Source organism: Phacochoerus africanus, chromosome 10, assembly GCF_016906955.1.
Source record: "Phacochoerus africanus isolate WHEZ1 chromosome 10, ROS_Pafr_v1, whole genome shotgun sequence".
NCBI classification, from domain to species: domain Eukaryota; kingdom Metazoa; phylum Chordata; class Mammalia; order Artiodactyla; family Suidae; genus Phacochoerus; species Phacochoerus africanus.
The window spans coordinates 132215425-132231339 of record NC_062553.1 but is presented as its reverse complement, the minus strand read 5'-3'; the positions used below and the strand labels follow the sequence as shown (position 1 = coordinate 132231339).

The following is a 15915-nucleotide window of genomic DNA, read 5'->3' as shown; positions in this document are numbered from 1 at the left end:
CCTCTGGTGGCTCAGCAGGTTAAGAACCCAGTTAGTGTCCATGAGGATGCAGGTTTGATCCCCAGCTTCCCTCAGCAGGTTAAGGATCCAGAATTGCTGTGAGCTGTGGTGTAGGTCGAAGACATGCAGCTCAGATCTGGCATGGCTGTGGCTGTGGCATGGGCTGGTAGCTGCAGCTCTGATAAAATAAAAAATATAAGGGAGTTCAGATTCATGGAGAATTGAATGAGAGGGTCCAAAATACCTCTGATAGGAGTTCCTGAAGGAAAACTAGAGAGAAAAGGGAAGCAGAACAATTAATGAGAATATAGAGAGTTTTTGAGAATTGAGGAAATACCCAGATCCTCGTATTCTAAAAGCTTAAGTCACAATCAAAATTAAAAATACAGGAGTTCCTGTCGTGGCTCAGTCGTAATGAACCCAACTAGTAGCCATGAGGACTCGGGTTCAATCCCTGGCCCCGCTCAGTGGGCTAAGGATCTGGTGTTGCCATGAACTGTGGCATGGGCTGGCAACTGCCGCTCTGATTCGACCCCCTAGCCTGGAAACCTCCTTATGCTGCAGGTGCAGTCCTAAAAAAAGCCAAGTAAAATAAATTAAAAAAAAAATATATATATATATATATATATTCACACTTAGACTCATGAACTTAGAAGTACATGATAGATGGAAGATTTTTAAAGCAATCAGAAAAAGAAAAATGGATTACTTACAAAGAGAAAACAATTAAGCTAATAGCAGACCTCTTTTTGCTTTTTAGGGCCATACCTGAGGCATGCGGAAGTTCCCAGGCTAGGGGTCAAATTGGAGCTGCAGCTGCTGGCCTACACCACAGCCACAGCAACTCAGGATCTGAGCTGTGTCTGTGACCTACACCACGGCAACCCCAGATCCTTAACCTCCTGAGGGAGACCAGGGATCAAACCCACATCCTCATGGACACTAGTCAGGTTCATCACCCACTGAACCACAACAAGAACTCCTAATAGCAGACTTCTTAACAGCAACAGTGGAATCAGAATTTGATAGAATATCAACTTAAAACTGTTAGGAGAATATTTCATAATTATTTTTAAAATAAAATAATTACTAAAGGCTATAGTTCCACCTAGAACAATACTATCTAATGGAAATACAATTTACATAATATATATAGTTTGAAAGAGTAATCACAAAGCAAAAAAGAAAATATAAAACTTCTAATGTAGAACTAAGAGCAAGTAGCTCAGTGCATGAAAAAGGGAGACAGAGCACTCAGCTTCAAATTGACTTCCTGGTTGGTTGGGTTTTTTAAGCCTTTATAAGAAATGTAGAAAATTTTTGTGGATTAAAAGCTTTTGAGTAAATCTTTGTATAGTCTATAGCTTTTAAAAGATCAAATCCTAACTAGTTTCTTTGTTAACATTCCTAATTATTTACAATCATAATTTTCTAGAAGAACAGGGTGTATTAGTACGTCTTTGACATGCTCCATCTTGCCATGCCTTCCTAAGGCCAGAATTAACAGGTCCTTCAAGTTAAATGTGTTTGAACCAGATAAAATTACCCCATATGTTCCCTGGAAACAAACCATAAAATGAAACTAATGTAATAGGTAAAAATGAATTCTTGGAGTTCCCGTCGTGGTACAGCAGTTATGAACCAACTAGTATCCATGAGGATGCGGGTTGGATCCCTGGCCCCACTCAGTGGGTTAAGGATCTGGTGTTGCCATGAGCTGTGGTGTAGATACAGATTGGATCCGCCGTGGCTGTGGCTGTGGCGTAAGCTGGCAGCTGCAGCTCTGATTAGACCCCTACCCTGGGAACTTACATATGCCTTGGGTGAGGCCCTCAAAAGACAAAAAAAAAAAAAGCTTAAAACAAATAAAGTGGGTGGTTTAACATGTATATGGAGCATTTGTTAAACCACCCCTCCCCCACAACTATTGTCAATATAATTCATTTTGATTTGAAGTTGTTTTGTCTCTAGATGTGACAAACAAGCCATTTGATTAAAGAGTTACATTTAGAAGGGTAAGTTGCCACAGGTCATGCTCTCTAGCCCCATTTTTGCTGACAGATGTTATTTCACTATATTTGTTTTAATTTAGTACTGGGATTTTAAAAAGGCATAATGTATATAGTAAAGAGCATTATTCTTAACTGTGCTGCCTGATAAATTTTATAAATGTGCGCACTCATATAACCACTGCCCCATCATTTCTAGCACCCAGGAACGCTCCCCTCCTGCTTCCTCCTAATCAGGAGTAATCATTATATGACATAGCACATGGAAAAGTTTTTAAACAACCTGATTTTAAACATCATATAAATAGAATCATACAATGTGAACGCTTTTTGTGTCTGACTTGTTTTACTAAACATCGTGAGAGTTTTCCACATTAAGTAACTAAGCTTTTTAAAGAAAACATTTTGTAATTACTTGTCAAATTTCTTTTCTCAAATACAGAAATTAGAAGAGGGCTTTATGCTTTATGTTATTTTGTAACAGTTTAGGTTTTCTTTCTTGGAATAATGTGTATCAGTCATGGTTGACATTTTTACAAGAAATGTTTCTTAATATTTCTTTTTGAAAAGTAGAATAGTTTACAGTTCAAGTAAGCCTCTCCACCTCCCCCCATGCTGCCCTTCACCCCGTTTTCCATTTGAGAGTGAAAATTTCTTTAAAGTGTAAATAGGAGGGTGATAATGTGAAAAGCAGCAGAGAATAATAGCATTAGTGAGCACAAAAATACTTTTTTACAAGCAGGTACAGATCATGGTTATATGTGGAATCAAGTCACTGTAGATAAAGTCAGTTCCCCTCTGGAACGATATGAACTTCCTTTCTCTTCATTAACCTTTCCATCAAAAATGAGAGAAATGACAGCTGGCTTTGATATTACTTGATTTTTCAGTCTTCATATAAATTTTGGATCCTTCACAGTAAAGAGAACTTGCTGAGTTTGTTTGTTTGTTCTTGGACTGCCCCGGGGCTTAGGGCGTTCCTGGACCAGGGATCAGATCTGAGCCACACTTGGGACCCACCCACAGCCAGGGCAATGCCCGATCCTTAACCTGTTGTGCTGGGCCAGGGATGGAACTTGCTTCCTGGAGTTGCAGAGACACCGCTGTTCCCATTGTGCCACAGTGGGAACTCCATTGCTTATTTTTCAAACATTTTCTTTTCTCCTGGCTTTATGCAGATAGCAAGGGTGGAGGGTGGTCTCCTTTAACCTGAAACTTTGGGGGTTTTTGAGGGGAACCCCCACTTTATAAAGAGCCTTTACCATAAAACTTATTTCTGTTGCTAATTACCTCAGTTATAGTTTGTGTGGCAGTTGTGTGACCTGAAGTTGTTAGGTGACAACAGAAATGCCAGTGGTTTAAGAAGCTTAGCATTTTGTTCCAGGATTGCTTAGACAAAATTGTTAAACTGGCAATAAAATAAAGTTTTTAAGTTTTTATCATTCAAGATTAACATTTTTATTTACAGCTGCCTGAATAGAATAGTCAAGCAAAAGAATGGTTTGTATATTTTGAGAAAGAAACCAGCTTCGGAGAAATTTGTCTATTAGATAATCAGCAGCCAAAAATATTATAGACCTAAGAAATAGCTTTGCTCTCAAAGTTCAGACCCTCTTTAGGGAAATGCAAATTGGTCTTAATCCCAGGATCTTTTCTGCCTCCCAGTTGTATGCTTTGTGTCCCATTCACCTATCAGGTGGGGTAGATGAGATCACAGGTGCTCACCCCCAGGCTCAAAGAAGAGGTACGCTGTAGATATTCACTGGATTTGAGGAAGTGGCGCAAAAGAATTGACATGCATCACAAGTTCATAGTTTGCTTTAGTTTGGAAACAAGATTTAAAAAAGCCAAATAAAGATGGTTTTATTAGTTTGATAAGACCATTTATTTCTCAGGGCACAGTGGCATCCTCAGTTTGGTGCCATTTATTCTTCCTTATAAATAGAGAAGAGCTATTTAGGTCTCACTTCTAGTCTAAACTTATTTCTGATTGTTATTTTGCGTTTAATACAAATGGACTTTGTTATAATTTGGATAAAATAGTTACTGTAACACTTTCTGGCTTGTCATATCTCTTATAAAATGTTTCATTTGTGGCTTTTTACAATGAAGAAATTTTTTTTCTTTTACAGCTGCACCCACAGCATATGGAAAGTTTCCAGACCGGGGATTGAATCCAAGCTTCAGCTGCAACCTGCGCTGCAGCTGTAGCAACACTGGAGCCTTTAACTCACTGAGCCGGGGCCAGGGGTCAAACCCTGGCCTCAGCAGTGGAGTTGCTGCAGTCAGTGGCTTCACCTACGGTGCCACGGCAGCAAATGCCATTTAAAATTTTTTTTAAGCATTAGGGAAGGCTATGAAGTCATACACACTTCATCTCATAACACCCTTCGATTCAGTTAATTGCCATAGAAATGAGCATGTGTAAGGTCAAGATCCAGCTTACCTGAGCTGTGATACCGTTGAGCCGCTAATAAGGGCATTGTTCTTATTTATGTGTCCAGTAGATTGGTTCCCATCTGAATCCCCTGGAAGCTTTTAGAAAGTACTGTGTAGAATCCTGTGCCCTGTCTCCAGAATTTACACGAAGCCCCTCTGAGTTAGGGGACAGGAGGGCTCTGGGCTTTCCTCATTACCCCTAAGCCCTCAAAGTCAGATACTTTGAAATAACTTTGCTTCAGTATTCAGATTAACAAAGCCGACATTTCCTTTGAATCATACCTGAAAATGTAAATACAAATAATAGGAAGTTGGGAGAGAAAATGAAGACCCAGAGCATCGGCTCAATGAATAATTCTTTGTGTTTGTGGGAGTTCCCATCGTGGCTTAGTGGTTAATGAATCCAACTGGGAACCCTGAGGTTATGGGTTCGATCCCTGGCCTCGCTCAGTGGCTGTCGTGTAGGTCACGGACAAGGCTCAGATCCCGCGTTGCTGTGGCTGTGGTGGAGGCTGGCAGTTGTAGCTCCAATTAGACCCCTAGCCTGGGAACCTCCATGTGCCAAGGGTGCGGCTCCAGAAAAGAGAAAAAAAAAAAAAAAAAAAAAACCTTGGGTTTGAAAGTTGAAAGAAAAAACTTGTTCTTCATAACAGAGATTCAATATAACCAGCAAAATATAAATTGATAAATTATTGTCATAAAGCAGGACAGAAGGACACCCTTTACAAGATGTGGACCAATGGTTGAGAGAATTGTAAAAAAAAAAAAAAAAAACTGCATTTTTTTCAAGTATTACAATTACGTTATTGTAGTGGTGTTGTACCTGATCTTTTGGAAATTCGTAGTTGCTAATCTTAAACAAACCACTTAAATCCTTTAAGAAATGTGTGGAAACAGAGTTGCGAGGGCATTTTGTTTGGTATTTTGGCATGTAACTTTTGGAGGTGCAGTTTTTATTGATGACGATAAAGAAGGTTGATATTGGGAAAGGTGAACACCAAAGAAAAGTCAGGAGGAACTTAATATTTAAAGGAACAAGTGGATAGTTTCTTCAGAATATGGTAAGAATTCAAGGAGGTTTGCTGAAAAGGAGGGCACATTCTTAGACACCTGTTGCCCTCTGTCAATACAGCCCTTTTAACCCTTTTGCTTTTAATAGTCATAACCAATTTAATTTTACTAATATAGATTACGTATGTAAATCACATTTCTTAAACTCAGATCTCATAAGCATTTTGTTACCAAGATGCATGGTTTGGAATTACCTCAAAAGTCTTGCAAGTACATAACAAAACAAAATCACTAAAAACCTAATTGATAAGTAGCCATACATGATTCCAGTGGTCGTGGTTTGGGTAGGCAGCTTGCATGTGTTTATGTTTTTAAAAAAAGAAAAAGAATGTGTGTGTGTGTTTGCGTCAGTAAATGTCATCAGTAAGAGATAAAAATATCTTTTCTCTCCTGTTCTAGTGAAGAGAAGCTCATATATATCAATTTGGAGTGGCAAGTTTGCATAATTTTGTGTTATCAGAATGCTATAAACTCCATGACATAAAAATTTCTAAAATTCTATCCTGATACTGAGGTTGATATGTGTACATTCAAATATATTTCTTCTTCCTCTAATAATTCATGGTATACCTAAAGATAATGATTAAAGTAAAGCCAATTTCACATGTTAGTTACTCAATAAATATAGACTCCCTTGATTGTAAAATTTTCTTTTTTTTTTTTTTTGGTTGTAAAATTTTCAACTAATTTTTCTAAATTTGGGGTCTATGCTAACTAGAAATTCCATGCAATAAATAGAACACTTACAGAAGGTATATTCCCCAATTATTTAAAGAAAAAATTTGTGTTTTAGGATATTCTGTACTTTGAGTCATCTATATTTCTGATATAACTTTTTGGTTAAGAACTGCCCCCCCAATTCCAAAAGATCTAAAATAGAGCAATTTGAGAAGTTGATCTATTATTCTGAAACAGTTCTTGTTATATGTGTTATGTTCCTTGTCTTCCATTGGGAGGAAAAAAAAAAAAAAAACTAAATAGGTGATGAAGATGAACTTAAGTAGAGACTTTTCCTAGATGTGTTTTTTACGTGTATTTTCCGAGAAAAAGTTTTATTAGATAATAGTAGCTACTACTTTTGTATTGTACTTACTGTGTGCCAGAAGCAGTTCTAAGTGCTTTTTTTCCCATTAATCCTCAGAACAACCTTATGTATTCAGATGAGAAGACTGAGGCACAGAGATGCTAAGAAACATAAGATTGCAATATACTCTCTAAATGTCAAACCTAGGGTCTGAGCCCAGGGGTTCTGGCTTCATATACCTTGCTGCTCTCTTAATTAGATGAAATTACATACGACATTAATGAAGACAGATAGTAAAAGGAATGAAATGAGGCTGACACCTTGTCTGGTATCATTGCAAATCTCCTGGGTGAGTTTAGAGATTTGGATGCTTAGCCAAGTCTGAGATCTACCACATCAGAATATAGGTTCTTGGGGACCAGAGACTTGCAGGAGTTTATTAAACACTGTTGAATGATTGGCTGCATCGAGAAAATTTATATGATGTAAAATGTCTTTAAAGAGACTATATCACTCTCAGTTTATATTATACAGATGTCTTAATTCCAGTTATACACAAGTTTATCTTTAAAAAGGGATTGCTATTTCCTCATACTGAAAAAACTGACGTTTTAGAAATTAGTAACAAAATTTATGAGGAAATAATAAATATTTAATTGGGAATCAATTTGGAGCATAGACTATAATTTCCAGAGGATCTTAGAGTTTATCACAAAGCTTTACTCTCAAGAAAATGTTAAAATATAGGGGAAATAGTCTAAACCATATTTTTTTTTCTGTTTGTGCATTGTTATACCAGGTGATTGATTTAACATTGTGTGTGTGTGTGTGTGTGTGTGTTGGCCACAGCGTGCAGCAGCTTAGTGTGGGATCTCAGTTCCCAGACCAGGGATTGAACCCAGGTTGCTGTGGTGAAAGCAGTGAGTCCTAACTACTAGACCAAGATGGAACTCTTTTTTTTTTTTTTTTTAGATGCACATAGGGACTAAATTTTTGAGAGAATCTTGTATCATAGAATGACTTCATCAGATCCTTCTCAGAAATTGAAACAGTGGCCTCGGCGTAGATTTTTGCCAGGCACTGTGATAGCACATCTGTGTGAGTAAGTAGGCAAAGGGGCTTTTCGGGTCACAATGGTTTCACTGTTGTTCTAAGTCTTTGGATGATTTCCTGATACTTTATTTAGATAGTTTTGCCTTATACATGTTACCCAGTTAAGATCATTTCTTTAATGTTTATACCATAACTGGAAGGCCAAAAGATGAAACGAAGACAATCTAAAGGCAATGATGAAATCCCTCGGGGTGCAGGGGAATGTGTAGGTGTGGGTCTTAGTCTAAGGATACACTGGAAAGAAGCTCTAAGATGTTTCTTTACAGATCAAGTTTCTGCTTATTTCTGACTTTGCCTGTAACGGCTGGAAATTTTGATGAAGCTGCTTTTTTCTGTGTAATGTTGGTAAAAGGCTATAAATAGAATCATTTGATTACTGGAATCAGTTCAGTTCACATCAGATTTATTCTTTCACAATAAGAGCATTCTTTTTTTTTCACCTTGATGAATTTTATTACATTTACGGTTGTATAACGATCATCAGAACCCAATATTAGCATTCCTAAGCACAGTCATCACACAACTAGAACGTTAAGGGACACCAAATTACAAGCTTCTGGAATTCCATTTTTAAACAGTAATGTTAGCATTCTTTGGAGGATTTTGAATACGTTTGCTTTGAATTCCTTCCATTTAGTTAGGCAAGGAGGATGAATTAGACTGATTCTAGCCATGACTCTAAATTTCCTCACTTGAAGGTTTGCATAACCCTTTACAGTTAGTGAAAAGTATATTTTGTGGTTTGTTTTCTAAATAATGTAGTGCTTAAATGTCATTGTGTGTGTTTCAGGAATTTGACAGCAGTGTAGTTTGTTGTCACAGCTGCTTTAGTTTTATTCAAGACATTTAAAAATCAAATTTGAAAACAACAAAAATATATATGTATGTGTATGGTTTTTCGTTTTTGTCTTTTTAGGGCAGCACCCATGGCATATGGAGGTTCCCAGGCTAGGGGTCGAATGGGAGCTGTAGCTGCTGGCCTACACCACAGCCACAGCAATGCGAGATCTGAGCCACATTTTCAACCTACACAACAGCTCATGGCAATGCCAGATCCTTAACCCACTGAGCGAGGCCAGGAATCGAACCTGCATCCTCATGGATACTAGTCGGGTTCATTAACCCCTGAGCCACAACGGGAACTACTGTATGTGTGTTTTTTAACAAGCAAAAATATGACCCATCCTGGTAACTCAGTTTCTCACTGCTCTCTCCCATTCCTCTGCTCAAATTCTTGCTGTTCCTTGTACAAACTCAGTCATTTCCTGATCGCATACCTTTGCGTTGGCTGTTTCTTGTCTTTGGAATCTCCCCCTTGACCATGGTTAAATCTTACCCATCTTAAAGGGCCACATATTGACAGAAGAAATTAATTTTCTCTTCATTGTAACTGAAATAGTTTTGCTTTCCTCTAAATTCTGTTTACAGTCTCCTTTTTCTCTCTTAGATAATCTTATTTATTTATTTATTGGCTGTGCCAACAGTATGTGGAAGTTCCTGGACCAAGGATCAAACCCTAGCTACATCAGTAACGCCAGCCACAGCAGTGACAATGTTGAATCCTTAACTGCTAGGCCACCAGGGAACTCCTCTCTTAGATACCTTCTACTTTCTGTCTTGTATCCATCTGTGAATATAGTTTATCTCCCCAGTAGTACTATGGACTCTGAGCAAATGGCATAACTTTGAGATTATGTTTAAATATATATAGTGATAAAAATAATGGTATATTTTAGATGTTCAGTAAAAAACAAACAAAATCCTTTTTTTTCCTTTTTTTGTCTTTTTGCCATTTCCTGGACCACTCCCGCGGCACATGGAGGTTCCCAGGCTAGGGGTCCAATCAGAGCAGCAGCCACCAGCCTACACCAGAGCCACAGCAACTCGGGATCTGAGCCGCGTCTGCAACCCACACCACAGCTCATGGCAACGCCGGATCGTCAACCCACTGAGCGAGGCCAGGGATGGAACCCGCAACCTCATGGTTCCTAGTCAGACTTGTCAACCACTGCGCCACGACGGGAACTCCAAAACAAACAAAATCCTATTGTGTAAAATTAAAGTTGAAAGTACAGTTCTTGCTGACCTTGGTTGTGGTGACAAGTGAACAGGCCTCTTAATTTCAAAGTGAGAAGCAGTTATGGAGTACTCTTGCCTCCAGCAGTTTCTGTTCTGTTCTGCCCTGTCAAGGGAGGGGTAGGGTCACTCTGGCATAGGGTGGGGAGGAGGAGGAGTGTGCAGCAAGGTCTTCTCAGGTCTGAGTGGATAGCAGCACTGAAAATGGCAGGACGGGACATACCATTGAGACTTTTGGGTGGCACTCATGCTTCTGGGTTAGCTGTGATCCCTGATAATCTGTAAAGGCAAATGGTAACAGGCATACCAGAAATCATAGTTTCGTCCCCAGGGATTAGGCATGGAGTTAGAATCCCAGCCTCAGACACTTGAGAACTAGATATGGAAAGCCTAATTTAAAAAATAGCTAAAATAGTGAGGTGGCAGTTGGCAGTGGCCCGGGAAAGAAGTGGGAGAGGGAGCCTGCAGCACCATACTTGTGTGGATGACCCAGAAAAGACTGGCGACCTGGAGTAAACCTCTGAGAAGGAGTGGTTGGTCTTGATGTTGGAGTACCCAGGGCTCAGTCCTTGTCCTTGAGTTTTCTTTCTATCTAGTCTCACATTTTGGTCATCTCTCAGACTAGGGGTTGAATCGGAGCTGCATCCCAGTCTATACCACAGCCACAGCCACCACCAGAACCAAGCCATGTCTGCAGCCTACATGGCAACGCCAGATCCTTAACCCATTGAGCGAGGCCAGGGATTGAACTCACCACATCTTCATGGGTATTGGTCATGTTTGCCACAATGGGGACTCCCAGGTTTCTCAGCCATAGTTTTCACCAAATCCTCAAAGGATTCCATGATCCCCAACCCTAAAAAAATGTAAGAACTGTTGATCCTTATTAGTATCTCTATATCACGTGGTGAAGTATTGGAACCAAGTTTAATTCTTATGACTGACAAGGAAAGCCCTCTACTTCTAGATCTACCATCTAAGTTATGAAAGATAAGCCAAATCAAGACATTGTTAATAATGCTAGCAGTAGCAGGTGTATGAAACCCACTCTTTTTGTTGCGTGCTTTTTTGGTGTAACTGCATATTACCATATATTTGAATATGCTAGAGTATTCATTTAAGCGATCTCTAATTCCTCTGATTAGAATTTTAAGTAGCTGTCTTTCTTTTTTCCTTTTATTCTCTTTGGTTACAAACCAGTAAGCATAGCTGATCCTGCTGCCCTTGGCTTCATCATTTCTCCGTGGTCCCTGCTGCTGCTGCCATCTGGTAGCGTGTCATTTACAGATGAAAATATTTCCAACCAGGATCTTCGCGCATTCACGGCACCAGAGGTTCTTCAAAATCAGTCACTCACGTCTCTCTCTGACGTCGAAAAGGTAACATTAAGTCTTTTGGGGCTTGATTTTGTGTTTCATGTTGGTGGGGTTAAGAATAGTAGGCTACCCTACCTCAACCTTCTGGAAAAAAAAAAAAAAAAACCACCATGGAACCTAAAATGATCAGGTAATCATTTGTATGTGGAATCTAAAAAAACACAACAAACAAGTGAATTAACAAAAAAGCAGACTTAGAGCAAACTAGTGGTTATCAGCGTGGAGAGGAAAGTGGGGAGGGGCATGCCAAGGGTAGAGGATTAAGAGGTACAAGATATTAGGTATCAGCTACAAGTATATTCTGCAACATGGGGAATAAAGCCAAACACTTACTTTATAATAACTGCATGCAGAATATAACCTGTAACAATTGTGAATCACTGTATTGTACAACTGTAACTTTACTATGATGAGCATCTATACCTCACTTTAAAAATTACGGACTTCCTGTTGTGGCGCATCAGATCAGACTAGTATCCATGAGGGTGAGGGTTTGATCCCTGGCCTCGCTCCGTGGGTCAGGCATCTGGCGTTGCCGTGAGCGGCGGTGTAGGCCACAGATGCAGCTCAGATCCCTGAGTGGCTGTGGCTGTGGCTGTGGCCAGCAGCTGCAACCTCGATTCGACCCCTAGCCTGGGAACTTCCATATGCCCCAGGTGCAGCCCTAAAAAGCAAAAAAAAAAAAAAAAAAATTTAATGAAAAAAGTTAAATAGATAAAATGATCGTATATTCCAAGTTCATATTTGTTTTAAGTATTCAAAGTAATTTTAGAACCTTTTTGGATCTAAGAAAAAAGTGAACCATTATTCATATTTTAAATGTTTATTAAATGCCCACTGTGTATAGAACCCTGTGCCTATGAGGAAGATACAAAAGTCACTAAAAAACTGAACTTGATCAATCTATATAGAACAATCTATAACATGAGGCAGATGGAAATAAATGCTACATAGAGGGATAAAATATTTGGGAAGTTTGGAGAAGAGCAGTTTTTAGTTTAGAGAATATCTCAGAGAAGGTCACATTTGCGTTGGGTTGTGAAGAGTGAGTAAAATTTAGAAAATTGAGAATAATGACATTTAGAATGGATACGCAGTGAGGTCCCCAGGGAACTATATCCAGTCTCTTGGGATAGCCTGTGATGGAAGATAATGTAAGGAAGGGAAGGTCTGCATATGTATGACTGGGTCACTTTGCTATACAGCCAAAATTGGCATAACATTGTAAACTGTAATAAAAATTTCAAAAGAGAAAGAAAATTGAAAATAGGTAATGGGCCTTCCACCTAGAGCTGTTACGTCGTGCAGTGCTAAGAGGCAGAAAACTGTCCGCTCTCATCGGGGAATGTTTGGTCAGATGGTTAGGCTGATACATTGGTTATCAGGCCTAACTAATGGTGAGGCCATGGTAAAGTGAGCTGAGAGGATGAAGAAGATTTTGAGGCCAAAACTTGAGACTTTGTTTTCAGGCGTATTTTTAGGAGACTGATATGATGTGGTTTGTTAATTCAGAGGGCAAGTTTGATAAAAGTGGATAATGAGGTGAGATGAAAGATTGCATAGGAATCTAATTGGGGCATTTTAATAATCTGGAGGAAAGAATAAAAATTGTGTCAAAGCTGACAAAGCCTGACAATTAATTTGATGGAACAGTCTGAGGACAAGAGAAGGTCTAATTTCATTGTCTAGGCTAGGAAAGCCATTTTTGTAACAAATATGTACAATGTCGCAAGCTGTGACAATTTAGATATGGAACTTTGGAGGATTCAGAATTGGCTATGACTAATATTTCCCAGAGTGTGAAAATTAACCTAATAATTTACTAACAGTAAAATTGTAAAAGTATAATAGTAAAAATGCTGAAAGTATGTTACAACTACAGATGTGATAAATTCATTTGAGTAATAAAATAAAAATAAAAAAATACTAAAAGTATGTGCATTTAAAATTCTGACATATAGTTGGCCCTTGAACAACACCAGTTTGAACTGCAGAGCCAACGTATCTGCATATGACGACACGATCCTTGGTTAGTGAATCTGCAGATACGGAGAACAAACGTCACTTTTCTGCAGGTTTTCTAATGTGAGGCAGGTCAGTGCTTCTAACCCCTGCTTTGTTCTTGGTCAGCTGTACTTGGCCTAATTGCCATCTAAAGATATTGGACTAATGTAGCCTTCTACTGACAGTGAATAAGAATGCTTGGAGTTCTCGTCTTGGCTCCTCAGAAACATATCTAACTAGTATCTGTGAGGATGCAGGTTCAACCCCTGGTCTTACTCAGTGGGTTAAAGATCCATGGTGCCATGAGCTGTGGTGTAGGTTGAAGATGCATCTCGGATCTTGGGTTGCTGTGGCTGTGGCATAGGCCTGCAGCTATAGCTCGGATTCGACCCCTAGCCTGGGAACCTCCATATGCCTTGGGTGTGGTCCTAAAAAGTAAAAAAAAAAAAAAAAAAATGCTTCTCTTTTCAGAAAGGGGAGAGTGAGGAAGAGAAGTGTGTGTGTGTGTGTGTGTGTGTGTGTGTGTGTGTTTGATTAAGCCAAAAGAAGGCAGCTTGATTTGAGCTGCTAATTGTGTATGTGAAAGAAGACCGACAAGCATCCTAGAGAATCCAGGTTTATCTGCCTTTTCTTAAATTCCATGAGCAGCTTAAGAATTTTGAAAGGTATAAGCAAAGCAGCCTCTGGAGAGAGACAATAGCCATAAGGTAGAGATAACTCTTAAGGCATTCGCCCTAAGAAATTTCCCATTGCCTGAGATGAAGTATTTTAAAAGGACTTTGTGTGATGTAGAGTATATACCATGTTGGTAGCTGTTACATATTTTGAAGGAATTTATACTGGCAGTGTTTATTAAGTGGATAGCATATATATGGCTATTCATTTTTATTATTTAAACAGTATACATTCATTCTGTATACTCCATATGATTCATTTAATAAGCTTTTAAAGGATAGAAGGTAATTGGAAATGGGCATGGTGGTGTGCAAATTATTTAACCGTTGAGATTTCTGGATCTTAATTGAGCTCCAGGATGTCTACAAACCAATGAAACAATGTACTAACCTGTGTGTGTCCGAGCATTTGGGGAGCAGGATGTCCCTAACTTTATCAGTCTCTCAAGTGAGTCTGGTGACCTAGGAAAAACTAAAAATAGATAAAGCCACAGATGTCTTAGTTTTGAGAACTACAGAATTATAAATGAGTTTTCTCTAGTTAAGAAAAATTTTGCACAAATATTTATGAATTCTTTCTGCAAGGCATTTAAAATCCAGAATACAAAAAAAAAAAAAAAGAGGGAGTTCCCCTTGTGGGTGAGCAGAAACAAATCTGACTAATATTTATGAGGATGCAGGTTCAATCCCTGGCTTTGCTCGGTGGGTTAAGGATCCAGCATTGCAGTAAGCTGTGGTGTGGATTGCAGATGTGCTTCGGATCTAGCGTTGCTGTGAATGTGGTACCAGTAGGCCAGCAGCTACAGCTCTGATTCAACCCCTAGCCTAGGAACTTCCATATGCTGTAGGTGTGGCCCTAAAAAAACAAAAGAAAAAATGCTTAGTAGAAATTTCGGGTGCATAGTGCCTTTCTGATTTGCTGAGGGCTTTCCTAATTTCCGCAATGTCAGGATACCCAAACAAGTAAACAAACGTCCCTGTATTTAGGTACAGCTCTTAGATCACATATTTGGGAAAGTGATTGAAGCCTCCTTATTATTAGGCTAAGTGTTTAGAAACAAATGTTGTGGGGTACCGTGGGCATTGTTGCTATTACTATGTTCAAGTTGATTTCTTTGTGCGTCTAATTGGAACTTCTAGATTACCTCTTGCCTTTGCAATTCTAAATACAAAGAAAATCAAAAACAAGTTTTTGATCCCATTACAGAAAGCAAGGTCAGAGGAATAGCCGTATATCTTAGTACTCTTACATTTTGCAAAAAAATAATAACTGCACTTCATGATTTTCATGAGTTAAGATACACCATTAAAAGAGATCCTAAAGGACACAATAGAAAAGTTAGACTTAATCGATACTTTCAGGACATTACATCCAAAAAAAATTCAAAATATTCATTCTTCTCAAGTGCACATGGGACATTCTCAAGAATGTTGAGGCACAAAGCTAGCCTCAACAAATTTAAGAATATAGGAATTATTTCAGGTATCTTTGACCACAATGGCATGAAACTAGAAATCAACCACAGGAAAAGAAATGAGAAAAAACTGACTACATGGAGACTAAACAAGATGGTACTAAAAAACCAATGGGTCAATGAGGAAATCAAGACGGAAATTAAAAAATACCTTGAGACAAATGATAATGAAGACAAAACCACTGAAAATCTATGGGATGTCACAAAAGCAGTGCTCAGAGGGTAATTCATAGCAATACAGGCCTTCCTCAAAAAAAGAAGAAAAATCTCAAATCGACAACTTAACCCACCACCTAAATGAATTAGAAGAACAAACAAAACCTAAAGTCAGCAGAAGGAAGATAATCATAAAGATCAAAGAGGAAATCAATAAAATAGAGATTTAAAAAAAGCAATAGAAGAAATCAATAAAACCAAGAGGTGGTTCTTTGAAAAGGTAAACAAAATTGACAAAACTCTGGCTAGACTCAGCAAGAAGAGGAGAGAAAAAACCCAAATAAACAAAATCAGAAATGAAAAAGGAGAAGTCACAACAGATACTACAGAAATACAAAAAACCTGGGGAGTTCCCGTCGTGGTGCAGTGGTTAACGAATCTGACTAGGAACCATGAGGTTGCGGGTTCGGTCCCTGCCCTTGCTCAGTGGGTTAACGA

General features: G+C 38.8%; 1 protein-coding gene across 2 annotated transcripts in view; it reads left to right on the top strand.

Annotated features, from left to right (window-relative positions):
* The window catches only part of PTPN13 (protein tyrosine phosphatase non-receptor type 13), a 209290-nt gene that overhangs the window by 52571 nt on the left and 140804 nt on the right, over positions 1-15915 (top strand). For both annotated transcript variants that reach the window (XM_047798555.1, XM_047798554.1), the window contains exon 3: positions 10933-11111. In XM_047798555.1, the coding sequence (XP_047654511.1) occupies positions 10933-11111 (179 nt within the window). The remainder of the gene's footprint in view (positions 1-10932; positions 11112-15915) is intronic.